The following is a 15,345-nucleotide window of genomic DNA, read 5'->3' as shown; positions in this document are numbered from 1 at the left end:
AATGAAAACGTAGCACTTCCGATAATAGCATCAACAACACTGGTTTCTTTATTCATTTGACACACACTTATTGAGTCCTTGCTATGTAGGCCAGACACTGTTCTAGGTTTGGAACAATGGTGAGCAAAGCAGATTCGCCAGATCCCAAAGCACAAGGTCAGGCCTTGTCCTCATAGAGCTTAAAATCTGGTAGAGAGGCAAAAGTCAAATTTATGAAAAAGTTAATGACCAGTGGTCATAAGTGCTATGTAAGAAAAGTACAGGAATCTATAATAGGGTGTGAAATCGGGGGCATAACGGTCTGTGGTCAAGAAAGGCACCCCACCCCCACCCCCGCCACCGCGATGTCTCCCTTGAGCCCTGCCAGCTGTAAAGTGAGCAGGAATTCTTGAAGCAAAGATGAGACATACATGTAAGGACATGCTGAGAAAAATCACATTAATCTATGGTCCCTGAAGAGTAGCTTTCTATAGGAAATCTCTCAAGAAGCCGTATTCATTTAGAGAAAACAATCTCCTAAACTGAAGCCTTACATAGCACCTGGCACAAAGGAAGCCTGACTTTATCATCAGTCAATTTTTATTTTACCTAACCTAATGATAGAACAATCAAACCTGAATTTCTTTCTATCAAGCTGATTTCAAGGTAAAAAGACCTTTAGGTCTCCTTTAAAAGAAAGGAAATCTTAAAAATATAACAGAGTTGAATCTACTTTCTTTAGAAGATGATTTAAGTGAGCTGAGCACATTTTGTAGGAAGAGGTCCCACAGACCTCTGCCATCGCAAACCAGAGCAATTACAAATTGTTACCTAAACAGAGTTAAGGATCAGGACAGGGATTAAGGGTTGATATTTGAAGAAAAACACTTTAGAACATTCCTATCACCCTAAAAAGAAACCTTGTACTCATTGCAATCACTCTTCATTCCTCTCTTTCCCCATATATATCTATACCTATATCCATATCTATGTATCTATACACGTATATATGTTATATACCTTCTCATATATATATATATTCTTGTATACAACATATATGCAAAATATAAGAATGATGCACACTTACATCTTCAGATTTTAGTACTTCAGCCCTTTCCACATACACCAACTGGCAAACATCATCTTCTATCGAGTTGAACTGGCGGCCGTTGCACGCCATATAAAAACTATCTGCGTCGGCCTAGGTATACCAATGGAGAAAAGGAAAAAATTAGGAGAGATATCCTGAAAACATGCTTTTATTCAAGATGCATAGCTTCAATTATTCTCTTCATCAGCGTTTAAAATTTATACTTAGGAGAGAAAGCAACTGTCTACGGAAGCAGGAAGCAGGTTCATAGGTGAGTCAAGCTGTGTAGGTCAATATCCCGCGTCTCTACAATGTTTCCTGATACATCACAATCTCACTTGAACCAGCAGAAGCTGAAGTGCAAAAGCTGACAGCCAGTATGACTTTAATATTCAACCAACAACAGTCATCATTTCCCTTGATATCAGTATTTTTTTCCTCAAGTCAAGACTTTCTCAGCAGCTAAAAGCAAACACTTATTTTTGCAAAACTTAGAACTCAATCATAACTGATGATTGTTAGCAAAGCGTTCTTTTTAAAAAAACGTCAGCATCTATGTTAGGGAGAGTAAAGGACCACAGGTACTGGTATGGAGGAAAAAGCCAACTCCTTCTCTTCAATAAGCCAATAATACATCATAGATAAGGATCCCATTGGGAGGTTTTAAACAACCTAGTGTATAATATTGAAAGCAAAACCTTTGACCAAGATCAAGGGGTTTAAGATGAACCAGTCTTTAAAATACAAATGGTCTTATTCCTTGAGGCGGAAGATAGACTCAGGGGAAACAGTCCCCTGTAGGTAAGGCTGCAAAGGCACCTGTGCATTTGTGAATATGAACACAAGTAAACCAAACCTTCTAGTGTAGCCTTAACAGAAAATAACAAAGACATAATTTCCGTTTTTAAACACAGCAATTTTTAGAGGCATCTGAAAGGCCGAGGTTTGTCTAGATCTTACTCCCACACAGGCATTAACCCAAACACAGGAAGTTGTGTGCTTTGGCCCTACCAATGTAGACGAGTACGCAGGGCGGGGGAGTTGTCCTACAAAAGGAAATGCCACTTTGTCAGCCTCTAGGATGAGACTCAAGTCTGTACCAGGCAAGAGTCTTGCCTGTCTACCTTCATAGGATTCTGAACCTTATAGCAAAAGATTGCAAGCTTCTTGGCACCTTTTAATTTCACTCCAATGATGTAACTCAAGTGTGGATTCTTGATTATTTATGTTTTCTTAATATGACCAAATGAACTAAGCAGCTGAGGAAGGATAATCAATTCTGAACACAGATTTTGATTTTTTTTCTTTTGGAGGGCGGGAGTGGGAGTTTCCTTTTCAGGAAACAACTGTATTGGGTACAGTGCATTTTAACTTCAAAAAAAAAAATTTTTTTTTTTAAAGGCTCTGAGCTGTCAGCACAGAGCCAAATGTGGGGCCTGAACTCACGACTCGTGAGATCATGACCAGAGCCCAAGTCAGATGCTTAACTGACTGAGCCACCGGGTGCCCCTAACTTCAAAATGTTAAGAGCCCGTTCTTGGACAATAAATCTCTTAACTACTAAGAGGCAACCTAAAATGGCTTCCCCCGTTCTTCAAGAGCAACGTCTTTTTCTTCAAATGCTTTGGATGAGTAAGCAGCACAGTGAGCAATTGGATTTGTGTACTGAGGGAAGTGACCACTGAAAGTGAGGGCCACAGGTCAGCTTTCCAGGGCCTCAAGCACCACCAGGAGCTGGCTACACGTGTGCCAGCTGAGGAAAGGCAGACTCCTCCTCAGACCTCCAGCTCTGTGAATGCTTGCTACGTGACCGAGTTTTCTCAGAGGAAGGGTCAGTTTGTGAGCATGTGACAAAATCTACTTAACACCAGACAAGCGATTCTTTTCTTGAGGGAGTTGTGTACCCATGACAAGGAAATATATGTTTTTGAACACATAGATCTCTTTCTTTAAAATCTCGGTATTGGAAATGTAGCTTCGCTCGTTTGAATATTCACTAAGCACCCAGCATGTGCCAGGCACGGTGCTATGTGCTAGGACCAGAGTAAAGAACAAAATACACATGGTTCCTACTTCAGCCCACCGCTGAAATGCACAAAACAAAAGCCTGAAACTAACTGCAAAAAACACAGAAGAAACAGCTCTTTTATTTAAAATGCTTGCATTGTATAGAGCCCAACATTTTTAAGAAGCCCAGTTTGGGTTTGTTGATTTTTTTTTTTTTTTTTTGAGTCTTTTGTTCTAATTGTTCTCTTCCCAGGATAAACTTTGAAAAAGAAAAACCCATTATGATCAAGGTTCCTTTACTGTCACAGTGATCAAAACCATAGTGTGGAAAATATATTTTTGCTTCTCAAAAGATGGGTCTCCTAGGCTGTCCTAAGCATGCAAATGAAAGTGAGCCAACACACTCTACAGAGAGCTTCTCTCTCCTTTTCGGTCCTCAGGCACTACAAAACTTGACCCCCTCCAGCCTTCCTGTGTTCTGATGAATTACAAATTCCTTACCCGAAGACTAAGTTTTCTGACGGTCACGGTACAACCACGTAAACGTTATCACTCTAGAACTACAGCATAAAGCTGAGGCCAAAAGAAGTTCAAGAGCTTATAGGAGATACAGAGGATTACTCTTTTTAAAAATTCTCTGGTGAAAAAAACCCCAAAAATTCTCTGGTGAGAAAAAGAAAGGAATAAGAATACAGTTAGCTTCCCAGGCTACAGAGTCTGGCTGTCTGTGTTTGAAATCTAACTCCTGACACTTAATTGGCTTTGGGCAAGTGACTTATCCATGTGTGTTTCCTCAATTATAAAAGATGAAACTAACAACACCTAGCTCATAGCATTGTTGAGAGGACAAGGAGCTAATATGTGAAAACCACTTACGTGGCCTGGCATCTAGTAAGTGCTTAATAGTTTTTACCTTCTGACTGTTTTTTCACTAGGGCCCAGTATTAATTTAACAACTTCAAGTCTTATACCAGGAAAGTGTTTTTAGAACTCAGAAAATCCCTGATAGGATGAGCCTCAGACCCTAAGATCCAACATCAGCAATAAACAGTACAACTCATGATTCTCAGATCAAGGGTACTATCTCCATGGGGAAGGGCCAGCACACTGTTTCATTTGTCTCAGAACTAATAACCGTGAACTTGGGCCACCAAATCTGGTTAAAAGACAGGTGGAGAGACTGCAGAAGTACAAAGAAATCCATTAACAGTAGTGGAAACTTTCCACAGCATTACCTGCACACCACGAAGGGGTGGCCCTTGCTATAGTTTGTGGGTTTATCAGACTTCAGACTATTTAAAAGGTCTAATAAAGCTCTTAAACGTTCTTCCCCAATCGGTGACTTTTCCTGTGTTACTTGCCGATCTCCCTCAATTGTTTTTTTTTAAACAATTTTTTTTTTCAATGTTTATTTATTTTTGGGACAGAGAGAGACAGAGCATGAATGGGGGAGGGGCAGAGAGAGAGGGAGACACAGAATCAGAAACAGGCTCCAGGCTCTGAGCCGTCAGCCCAGAGCCCGACGCGGGGCTCGAACTCACGGACCGCGAGATCGTGACCTGGCTGAAGTCGGATGCTTAACCGACTGCGCCACCCAGGCGCCCCCTCCCTCAATTGTTAAGTAGGAGCTATAACTAAAATATTGCCATTACAATTTCTTACCAACAGTGACTATCTCCCTTTCCCCACACTTTCATCCAGTCCTACTGGAAGAAGCATATGCCCTAGGATTAAAGTGAGGCCTCAAATCTCAGTTCAGTCACTGGGGGCAATCTACTAACTTCTCTCTGCAGTCAGTTTCGTTTGTCAAACAAGGATAATAACAGTACTTATCTACTTCACAGGGCTGTAGTGAGGACTACAGGAGATAATACACGTTAAGCACTTGGTGCAACGAGTGGTGTAGAATTAAGCAGTCAGTAAGACTGCACATTATCATCATTATCCTTCGTATTACATGTGCTACCAGATTTAAAAGGTACCACTTGCCCACTGTTTGCAAAGCTCCTCAGTGCCCACAGAAGGTCTCCCGACAGTCAGTGAACACAGCTGTTTAAGTGCTTTTCCATTTTCACTGTCACCTTGTGAAGTCTAAGTCTGCATGCAGGAAGGTTCATTATTTTAAATGTCTCACTTCAATGGTAGGGTATTCTGTAAAGGTTAAAGGTAACAATCACGTACCCTCTTGTACACAGAGTGCTACACTAAGGGTTCTCTTTCTGTGGCCCACAGAACAGGCCCAAACATAATCCAGCCCTCACTTCTCTTAATTTCCTCCCCATGGCCAACGAATGACTGCTACTGCCGTCAACTCTGGATTTCTGCAATGAGGAAGGAGAGGACAAGTGGGCCTCGTGTCACGGCTCCCTTTCACCCACAGATCTTGGTAACTGGTCAGAGGCAATAGCAAATGATCAAAAGGCACACCCACTCTTTGTCAATCTGTAAGCCAGAACTGTTGATCTGGGGCAAATTCAAGAAGGCTGTTTCCTAATGAGGTGAGAAAGAAGTAACTTTTGACAGAGCTGCATTTCTAAACCTAATGAATGGACAAATGTAACAGCCATTAAAAACAACAACAACAAATTAAAACCTATGGATAGGATGGCACTTAAATAACTTGGATAATACCTAAAGCTTATCTTATTTTCATATTCATACAAATATGAATGCATACGCTTCACAATGAACATATAAAACCAAGAGAATATTTTCCCAACACCTTTATAACTATGGCCCCCGGAAAATGTTGCTGAATGCAACAAATGAAATCTGTAATAATGTGCAAGTACTTTTCAAAACAAAAAATATCACCATCCTTTCACTGCTTCTCTCTGTGGCAGTGATTTTCAAGCAGAACTCTAAAGCATCTTTGATACTTCAAGGAACATCCCCAAATCTGTCACCAACATAAATATAAAATGGATTTTATTTTCTAAAATGTGCCAAATAATTTTTAAAAGGGGAATGAAAAAAGCAGGGGCACAGTGTCATAGTAGCAAATAAGAATATGGTATCAGTTTCAAAAAGTTTGGGATCTACTGCTCTACTGGAATAGTTACTACTGGATAAATAAAATACAACCCTAGATTTCATACCCAATCCGCTCTATAAAAAATTATGGGTATGAATTAGCATTGTGTGTCTGCTAATGAATTTAGAAGGATTTCTAGAATGACAACAATACCCTCAAAGATAGGTATATATCAAGAGTCTTAAGTGCAAAATGCTGTAAATCACACACAGCTAGTATCACACAGTTTCAAAAACACAGTTTCTGTGGCAAAGAGATTTTTAATATCTTAACTTTTACCTGTGCACTAAACTTTATCAGCACCATATATTGATTTGGAGTAGAGTCTCTGATGATTTTCATTTGTTCAATTACTTCATTAAATGGGGCGACAAACTTCATAAGGTCATGACTGGTCATTGTAGCAGGGACTGTGAGAATACACAGCATGGCACTGCGCCTCACATCTTCTTTTAAGGAGGTCATCTTACTAATAAGACAATAATTAGACTGTCTTGAATAGATGAGGTATGGTTAGTTCAGACAACACTAATTAGACAACTTTTATGTCCAAGAAAATAGAAAAAAATAAACCTTGTATTAGTTCACAGATCAATTTAAACAGAGTGTTATAATACCTGAAAACACACGACCAGGGTAAAAGCAGAATCCCTTCAACATACCTGCAATAGAGCTTACGGTAAGCTTTGAAATGGCCTGTATTACATCCACCACTGAAATTTTTAGTCTTCAGTTAAAAGCTTGTTACGCTTATAAATCTGCAGTTTGTGTTTTATTCTCATTAGCTTTTCAACAATAATCTTTCATTAGGTAACTTAGAAGCACAACTCTGTTTTTCTTTTCTTCTTCATTTTTAAATTTTAAAATCACTATTCTGGAAGTTAAAGAGAACTGCCCCCACGAAGGAAGAGAGGTGGCCAGAGTAAGTTTCAATCTACAAGCTAATGGGCAACTCCAACTATGGACTTCTCTCAAGGGGTTTAGAAGAGAAGAGAGTTCTAAATGTAAGAAAGAATTCAGTACTAGGAAGACGTGACTCTGAAGATTACAGAAAGTGTTGTTGGGTAGGAAGAGCTGGAAGAGAGGAAAAGAAAAAAACCTCCTGCAATGCAATTTGCTTCTGAAATGCTGCAAATTCACTTCAACAGCTGTGCTCCAAAATGGTGACCCAAGTGTCCACTGTCTCCCAGTGGGGACCTAGCAAACACGTTAGGACAAGGACAGGCTTTAAAGAGATCAGCTACCAATTATCCAAGGGGCTGATAACCCAGATTATTGATTATCTAGCCAAATGCTTCCTTTCCTTTGGCTTGTTATATGTTTTGTTTGGACCACAAAAAAAGGGTAAAAAGAGATGATGACATTGTAATCCATTAACTGACTTATCAACTTCTTTAGTAAAGATTTGGTGGGGATAGGAGGGCACAATGATGTTATGAATCATTTATAATTTTTCTTCCTCTTTTTATCTTTCTTTCTTTCAATTTTCCAATCATCTTGCATGCCTACCTTCTCAGGGAATATTTTCTTAAGTATTTTCTCAAGTGTATCTACATATTTCTTCTATGAGAAGAAACTATGACCCAATCTTTAAGATTAACCAAATATAAAACATCTAAGAATTCTCTAATACACAATATATGAAAGTACTATGCTTTTGAACCTTAAAATATCCACTTCCCTTCAGGGCAAGACATTTTTCACTGCCCTAAGACAAAAAACAGACCAACTCAAAAGAAAAGGTTTTTTCTTACTTTGTCTTGTATAGATGCATAATACCATGAACTATTTCAACTGATGGGTTTCCACTAAAGAACGAAATCTGGTCTGGAAGCTGTTTGGATGGAGAATCGGGAGCAGCGTTTATGCATTCTATACTTTGATCTTTACTTCTCTGTGCAGTGAGAGATGCTTCTGAAGACTTCCTTTCTTCCATTGTGGCTTTCAGCTCATCTTTCACAAATCAAAAATTAGCAGATTATAAACTGATAGGAAATAGGTGGAAGGATTCTAATTAGGTTAAAATTTTGAGTCAGAAAAATAAACTTGGACAGAGAAACTGTAATGAATTGCGGTAAGAAATGTATTTACACCACAGTCAAGTTTGGGGGATCGCCTAAACTTAAAAGCACTCTTTATCCCATAAAAATTTCATTAACACCCACAGAAACTTAAGGACGGCTCTTACATTTGGCAGCACCGTAATAAAAGCAGGCGTCTTCCATCATGTGCTCCTAAGTGGGACATTCAGGGCTATTAATTTTGAAAACCAAACCTACCAGTTCTGACCATCTTCATACTGGAGACGTAGCATACTGGAGACGTAGCTCTGGGTTGGAGGGAGCTGAAAGGGCGTGTGCGGGGGGGGCGGGAGACACAACATGCTTATCTAGATTCGTTCGTGATCTGCCACTAACCTAGATGGCAAGTAGCTCTCCTCACCAAATAAAGCTGTGTCAACCCATGTTGTTAGTATTAATTTAGGAGAAATATTTGGAGAGGCTAAAATCTGGCTTGACAACCTCAAGTAAGGCACACAGGTAGTGAAAGATAAAAGTATGCTAGAGGTCAAAATCATGGGCTCATTGAATGACATGTATAAAACAGGCAACCATGAGCTTATGTTACATGAGTTTAGGGTTTTAGAAAGCATACCTGGGTTGGACTTCATGGTCTCAATGATCATATCTGTCATTTCTCGACGACCAAGATGCTGATGTATGATTGCTGCTTTTTCCCCTGGTGACTTCCCTTCTAAAGAGGCTACAGCTGAAGCTAGTGTCTTCTTTTTGATCTCCTCATCAGACATTTCCCCAGCTAAAGAACACATGAATGATTAATATCCGATAATAAAACAAGCTCTTCTCCACTTTCAATGTATCCATCAAAAACCTTCCTTTTCCTCTCTGCTGCCCTCCCCCAAGATATTCAGATGCCTTTGTGGTTTCCATCCCACTCACCTCGGGGGCTCCTTAGTGCCCAGCAGACAGTCAATAAACTCCCAGTGCAATAAATTGAGAAATGCAGGGTTGTCATAGTGAAATCATGCACTTTAAAGCATATCAACAAGAACAGGAGCTTTAGAGAGTTCAAGAGTGATTATGCCAAGACAAACCAACACTTTTAGTAATCTCCGGTAAAGTGAAACTGTGTTGAGCTCCAAATGAAGGTATCAAGTCCATTAATAAACAAAAATTTCAAAAACCTTTAGCAGTAGTCTTCTTAAACACCCTAAGTTAGCCTCATGCCATGCATCATACCATGAAAATCTGTGATCACGGTCTTAAATCAATGAAACACACAAAAATGGGAAAGGAGCTTGGGAGACTCGATTGAAATATCCTTAATACAAATTCTATCAGAGCAGGAGCCAGGCCTGTTTAGCCCACCGCTGTATCCCCAGCACTTACACGACAGTGCCTAGCACACAGTGCAAGCTCTTTAAAGTTTTGCTGAATCAATGAATAACCCATTTAGAGATGTATATGTGCCTAATATCAATTAAGCTGACTTTCAGAACTCAGATCACTTGTAGTCTTTGAAAGGTGCTTGTAACCCATTAAATCCTATTCAATTTTTAAATTGCAGCTCCAAATTCACACACTCAAGTTAGTTTCCAAGGACACCATATCTACCTGCCCTATGTCCCCTCCTCAAACCAAAGAGATCCTCGTGTAATACCTTTCCAAACTCTTCCTTTCCTTCACAGCTGTTTTCCCACTTGTAATTCTACAATTACTTAATAATAATTCTGCAGTACTATAATTCTGCAATTATTTAATTCATCTCTCCCCATTGAGCTGCCGGAGCCATTACAGCAGGGACCATGTCTGATTCTGCAAACAACTAAAGTTCCAGCAGATGGTGAGCATTCAGTGATTTCTTCTTGAATAACTGTTACTGTTAGGTAATTGCTTAAGGTTCAAGAAACGCAGTCATAGTTGCATTCGCCACGAAGCAGACTGTGTGGCTGGTAACGAACAGCTCAGACTCTCAAGTCCAGCTCTAAGTTAGAATTCCAGTTTTACCACCTACAGATAATTGTGGGCAAGTCATTCAACCACTGGGCTTCGGTTTCCCAATCTGTAAAAGGGGCATACCACCCATCTACGTAACAGGACTGTTGTACAGATAATTAAAGATAACACATACAAGGTGCTTAGTACAGTGCTGGGACATAGGAAGTGTACTCATTTTAGTTATTACTATGGCTGCAGGGCGCCTAAACAGATATCCTTCCAAAGAGGAACGATTTAATTAAACCACAAACCGTCAGCATCTCTGGGATGCAGTCGCTGCCTTCACAAAGCCTAGAGGAAAGTAACTTACAAAACTTGACTCTAACCCCGGGTGGAGAGGGCGACGTGCCAGGTATAAAGGGTGCCCGTGGGAAGGCACCAGGAGGGATGGGCCGGGAAGGGCTTCCCAGAGATGCCATCCGGCCTATTTAGCATGGGTGGAGTAAGAGGAATCTCAACCACCTCTCAGCTTCTTCCTGAGACAAAGACCCTCGCCACCGCCTTTCCCCGGGGCTAGACGGAAGGCTGCGAGGCCGCGGGACTCACCCGCGGCGCTGAAGCCGAAGCCGGCGGGGACGGGCGAGTGTTCCGCAAGCTCCAGTCGGATGACAACCAGTGACACACTCATAGGGCAGGCGCTGGCCGGCGCGGGCCCCGGCGGGCTCAGGCGAGGCTAGGAGGCGAGCCGAGAGGCCAAGAGGTCCAGAGTCGGCAGCGCAGCCACCGCCTCAGCGCCGGCGCCGCTGCCTCGCTAGCAGCAGCTCCGCGCGCAACCAGCCGAGCCACAACAACCTTCACTTCCGCCTCCCGGCTGCCGTCGTCGACCCGCGGGGTTACGCATGCGCGGATCAGCGCGCGCTCTGATTGGATGGGGAAGCGGGCACGTGACTGGCGTGACGGCGCGGAGGTGAGTCTGCGCTCCGGAGGAGATCTCGAAGAGGTTGGGAAGGAGGAACGTTCCGAAGACTGAGGGCAGTGGCTGCCGCGTTAGGCCGATCGGTGGGTTTGCGCCCAGGCCCGAGTTTACCTACGCGAGAGGCATTGCCCTCAGCCTACTTCAGCCGACGGCGAGGGGTCCTCGGCTCCGCGAGCTTTCCGAATTGTCCGAGGAACTGTTAGCCATATGGCGAGCTCTTGCCTTTGTTATGTTTCACCACTCGCTCTAGCGCCAGTGGAGTTGTTTTGTGTTAGCCACACGTTACAGATAGGTATGCTAAAGCTCAGAGAGGTGAATCCGTTTCTCTGAAGGCGCTTGAGGAATAGGGACTCGATTGCAGTGTTTCTGACTCTGTCTAGGGCAGTGGCCTGGTTACGTGCGCGGTGCTGGAGCTAGATCTGGGCCCTACTCTCCGCCGCATCACTTCACAAATGTTTACTGAGAGCCTAAGCACTGGTGGGGTAATGGGATATTTTCGTGAATAAGATAAACACAAATAGTTCCTGTTTTGGAGTCGACCTTGATCAGTGAGTTGTGTGACCTTGAGCTAGGTGTTGCGTAAAACTAGGATATTACGCAGCCGTGAGTATTAAATGAATAGGGCCTGTGGCTCTTTATCACTTTTCTTAGATTCATCTTTGTTTTCCAGTACGTCAGACTGCCTTTAGCATATAGACATTAAGACATACAGACCTACATAGCACATACATGACAGAATGCTATTCCAAGCGTATGCTATAAAGACATCTAAGATGTGTCACAGCATGTCCTGGACACGTAGGGACGTGAACGATATATGCATATAACATGACCACATGACATATGTCTATTAGCTTGTGACTGCACGCTGTCACCTTTCAATATACTCTCTATGTCAGGGTTTCTCAATCTTTGCACTATTAACATTTTGAGTCCTGATCATTTTTTGTGGTGTGTGTGTGTGTGTGTGTGTGTGTCCTATACTTTATAGGATGTTTGCTGGCATCGTTGTCTTGACCCACTAGCACTTCCCCCCCCCCCCCCCAAGTGGTGACAACTCACAATGTCTGGGTACATTGCCAAATGTTCCCTTAGGACCAAAATCACCCCCTGTTAAGAATTGCTGTGAAAATGCATATATGTATTCACATAGTATATGCATATAACATGCAAGATCTGTGGACTTTTTATAATTATTACAGTAGTAGATAATAGTGTGTCAGGTACTAACTTGAGTGCTTTACATACATTATTTCATGCAGTAGTAACAACAACTGTATGAAACCGTTGTATAATTACTTCCATTTACAGAGGAGGAACCTGAATCCCAGCAAGAGAAACTGGCTCAGGCTCTTACACTTAGTAAGTGGCTGAGCTAGAATTCATACCCAGGCAATCTGATTCTAAAGCCAACACTCAAGCCTCTTTACTAAACCATCTTAGCATGTGACAACACATAGTGTGTGTGTGCATGTTTATAAAAGCATAAATTAAGTAGCAAACCTACATTATCATACTAATCTCATTGTTCTGAAAGTCACGGAGAAGACAAATACTCTCCGTGTTACAGAAAAAAGATGCCAGTCCCAGAGAACTAGAATCGTTCGTTAGCAATGGGCAAGTTGGGCTTGTAACAGTTCTTTGTGGCTATTGGCCGTGAAACCTGTCCCCTGCCTTCCCCAATTCTCTGATTCATCCAGTTTATTCATTCTTCCAGCTCATTTATGCTGGGCACCTGCTATGTGTCTAGATGCTGTGCTAAGCCCCAGGGGATGGATATACACAAGGATGAAATATGTACAAAGATGAAACGGCAAGATACGCCTTGCCTAAGAAGCTTACAATTACAGGAGCAGATAGGTGTGCAAACAGTTGCTGTGTAATGGGGTAAATGCTCTGGTGAAGGTATGGAGAAGAAGCAATACGAGTTAAAAAAAAAAAAAAAAATTAGTGCCAGAGAGTGCCTGGGAAAAGAAAAAAGCTCCCGGGGTGCCTGACTGGCTCAGCCGGTAGAACGTGAGATTCTTGAGTTCAAGCTCCACGTTGAGTGTGGAGCCTACTTAAAAAAAGAAAAATTTTTAAAAGAAAAAAGCCTCTGCAGAGGAGGTAAAGGTAAAACTGAGGCTGTGAGGTAAAAATCAGTGGAAGTTTACCGGCAGATGAAGCAGGGAGAGATGTTACAGTCAGTGGACAGGTACCACAGCCTGGAGGAATCAGAAATCAGTGTTTTGCTGCTCTGAAGAGAGTGTTGGGAAGTGGCTAGGACAGAACCATCATCTCTAGTTGGAAGGAATAAGCAAGCTGGTCATGGGAGCATTGCCCATTCATCCATTAGTATCCTCAGTTAAGATGAAAGTCAGCCCTTCAGGCCCCAGAGACACTTTTCATCTCTGTTAAGCCCTGACACAAAACGTTTTGACGCTTTTAGTAGCCTATAAATAAACTCCTTCCATCATAAACTTTGGCCTTGGCATAGGAACATAAGTAAAACTGAAAATGCAAATCAATCTTTAAGTTTTTCATTTCAAAATTCCACCCCCCACCCCCAGTTCAGCAAATGTCCAGTTACAGGAAAAACACATTGTATCATCTTGAAGATTTACTGCTTAAGAATCCTCTCTTTAGAGTCTTACATAGCTTGTTGAATCCTTATGGAGGCACTGAAGTGGCTCCCGTAAATTTACAGACTGTCTTACCAACGGTTTTAATAAGCTTTTAAACTATAGAAAAAGCATACGCACAAAAAGTGTAAACATTTTCATGAGAAACTGACAGCAAATAGAATTTGCTTTAATTATTAAAAAAAAATTTCTTTTTAATGTTTATTTATTTTTGAGACAGAGAGAGACAGAGTGCAAGTGGGGGAGGGGCAGAGAGAGAGGGAGACACAGAATCTGAAACAGGCTCCAGGCTCTGAGCTGTCAGCACAGAGCCTGATGCAGGGCTCGAACCCACGAACCGTGAGATCACGACCTGAGCCGAAGTCGGACGCTTAACCAACTGAGCCACCCAGGCGCCCCTGCTTTAATTATTTTTTTACCCTAGCTTTTTATTTCACACATACAGAAAAGTTGAAAGAATATTACACTGTGTCTAGATGGTATATAAGAGTGACCTCTCATATGCTTTTCATCATCTGCCTTTCACCTAAATAGACTAATAACATTTTGCCATATTTGGATTATCTCTATACCTATATATGTGTAAGTCTATATACATATGTATGTGTTATATGTATATGATTGCCCCCACCCCGAACTTTTTGACAGTACGTTTAGAAAAGAAGCAAATGGGGGCTCCTGGGTGGTTCAGTCCGTTGAGCATCTGACTTAACCTCATGTCATTATCTTGTGGTTCGTGAGTTCAAGCCCCACGTTGGGCTTGCTGCTGTCAGCACAGAGCCTGCTTCAAATCCTCTGTCCCTCTCTCTCTCTCTGCTTCTCCCCCGCTTGCACTCTCTCAAAAATAAATAAAACATTTAAAAAAGAGGCAAATGGAGAACAGTTAGCCTGTTGCAGCGAAGTGTAGGAGGGCTGCTGGAGTGATGGAGGCACCATAAGTGCTAGGAGGAGGTCAGTACTGGGTATCCTTTTACTGACTTCTCATCTGTCTTTTCTGGTAGCCAGAAGAGGTTTCATGAAGGAAGCGATAGGTAAACTAGAGCCTAAAGGACAATTTGGAATTAGCCAGGTAACAGGTGGAAAGGAGCAGCCCAGGGCAAGGAAGCAGCATAGGCCAAGGTGTGATAGCTGGAGGAGAACATCATGGGTCTGAGGAAGCGGCATGTAGATTTGCATGTCCACATCATCTGGATTAAGGTTAAAAGAGAGTTGCTACCCAAAGTCAGGGGCAGATCTAGAGGGCCTCTTGAGGAAGGTTAAAGAGTTTGTCTTGAGGGCAGTGGGGGAGCCACTGAAAATGTTATTTTATGTATTTATTTTTTTAATGTTTATTTATTTTGAGAGAGAGGAGAGAAAATCCCAAGTAGGCTTCACGATCAGTGTAGAGCTCAATGCAGGGCTCGATCTCATGGTTGTGAGATCATGACCTGAGCTGAAATCAAGAGTTGGACGCTTAATCGACTGAGCCACCCAGGCATCCTGCCATTGAAATTTTTATTTTATTAAAAAAATTTTTTTAATATTTATTTTTGAGAGAGAGACAGAGTGTGAGCGGGGAGGAAGAGAGAGGGAGACACAGAATTCAAAGCAGGCTCCAGGCTCTGAGCTGTCAGCACAGAGCCCCATGTGGGGCTTGAACTCACAGAGTGCGAGATCGTGACCCGAGCCAAAGTCAGATG

General features: G+C 42.0%; 2 protein-coding genes across 3 annotated transcripts in view; one reads left to right on the top strand and one right to left on the bottom strand.

Moving 5' to 3' along the window:
* BRAP (BRCA1 associated protein) overlaps positions 1–10,930 on the bottom strand; it is a 29,295-nt gene extending 18,365 nt beyond the window's left edge. Inside the window, exons 1-5 of the mRNA XM_040443865.1 lie at positions 10,676–10,930; positions 8,766–8,927; positions 7,865–8,063; positions 6,390–6,579; positions 1,067–1,180 (exon numbers count right to left, since the gene is read on the bottom strand). Of these exons, the coding sequence (XP_040299799.1) occupies positions 1,067–1,180; positions 6,390–6,579; positions 7,865–8,063; positions 8,766–8,927; positions 10,676–10,757 (747 nt within the window). The 5' untranslated portion in view covers positions 10,758–10,930. The remainder of the gene's footprint in view (positions 1–1,066; positions 1,181–6,389; positions 6,580–7,864; positions 8,064–8,765; positions 8,928–10,675) is intronic.
* A 40-nt stretch (positions 10,931–10,970) lies between these two features.
* ACAD10 (acyl-CoA dehydrogenase family member 10) overlaps positions 10,971–15,345 on the top strand; it is a 43,357-nt gene continuing 38,982 nt past the window's right edge. For both annotated transcript variants that reach the window (XM_040443864.1, XM_040443863.1), the window contains exon 1: positions 10,971–11,036. The gene's annotated coding sequence lies outside the window, so the exon portion shown is untranslated. The remainder of the gene's footprint in view (positions 11,037–15,345) is intronic.

The sequence above is a fragment of the Herpailurus yagouaroundi genome, unplaced genomic scaffold (assembly GCF_014898765.1).
Source record: "Herpailurus yagouaroundi ecotype Mexico unplaced genomic scaffold, PumYag 191, whole genome shotgun sequence".
NCBI lineage: Eukaryota > Metazoa > Chordata > Mammalia > Carnivora > Felidae > Herpailurus > Herpailurus yagouaroundi.
The sequence above is the reverse complement of the archived record's forward strand: the minus strand, read 5'-3'. Positions and strand labels throughout refer to the sequence as shown.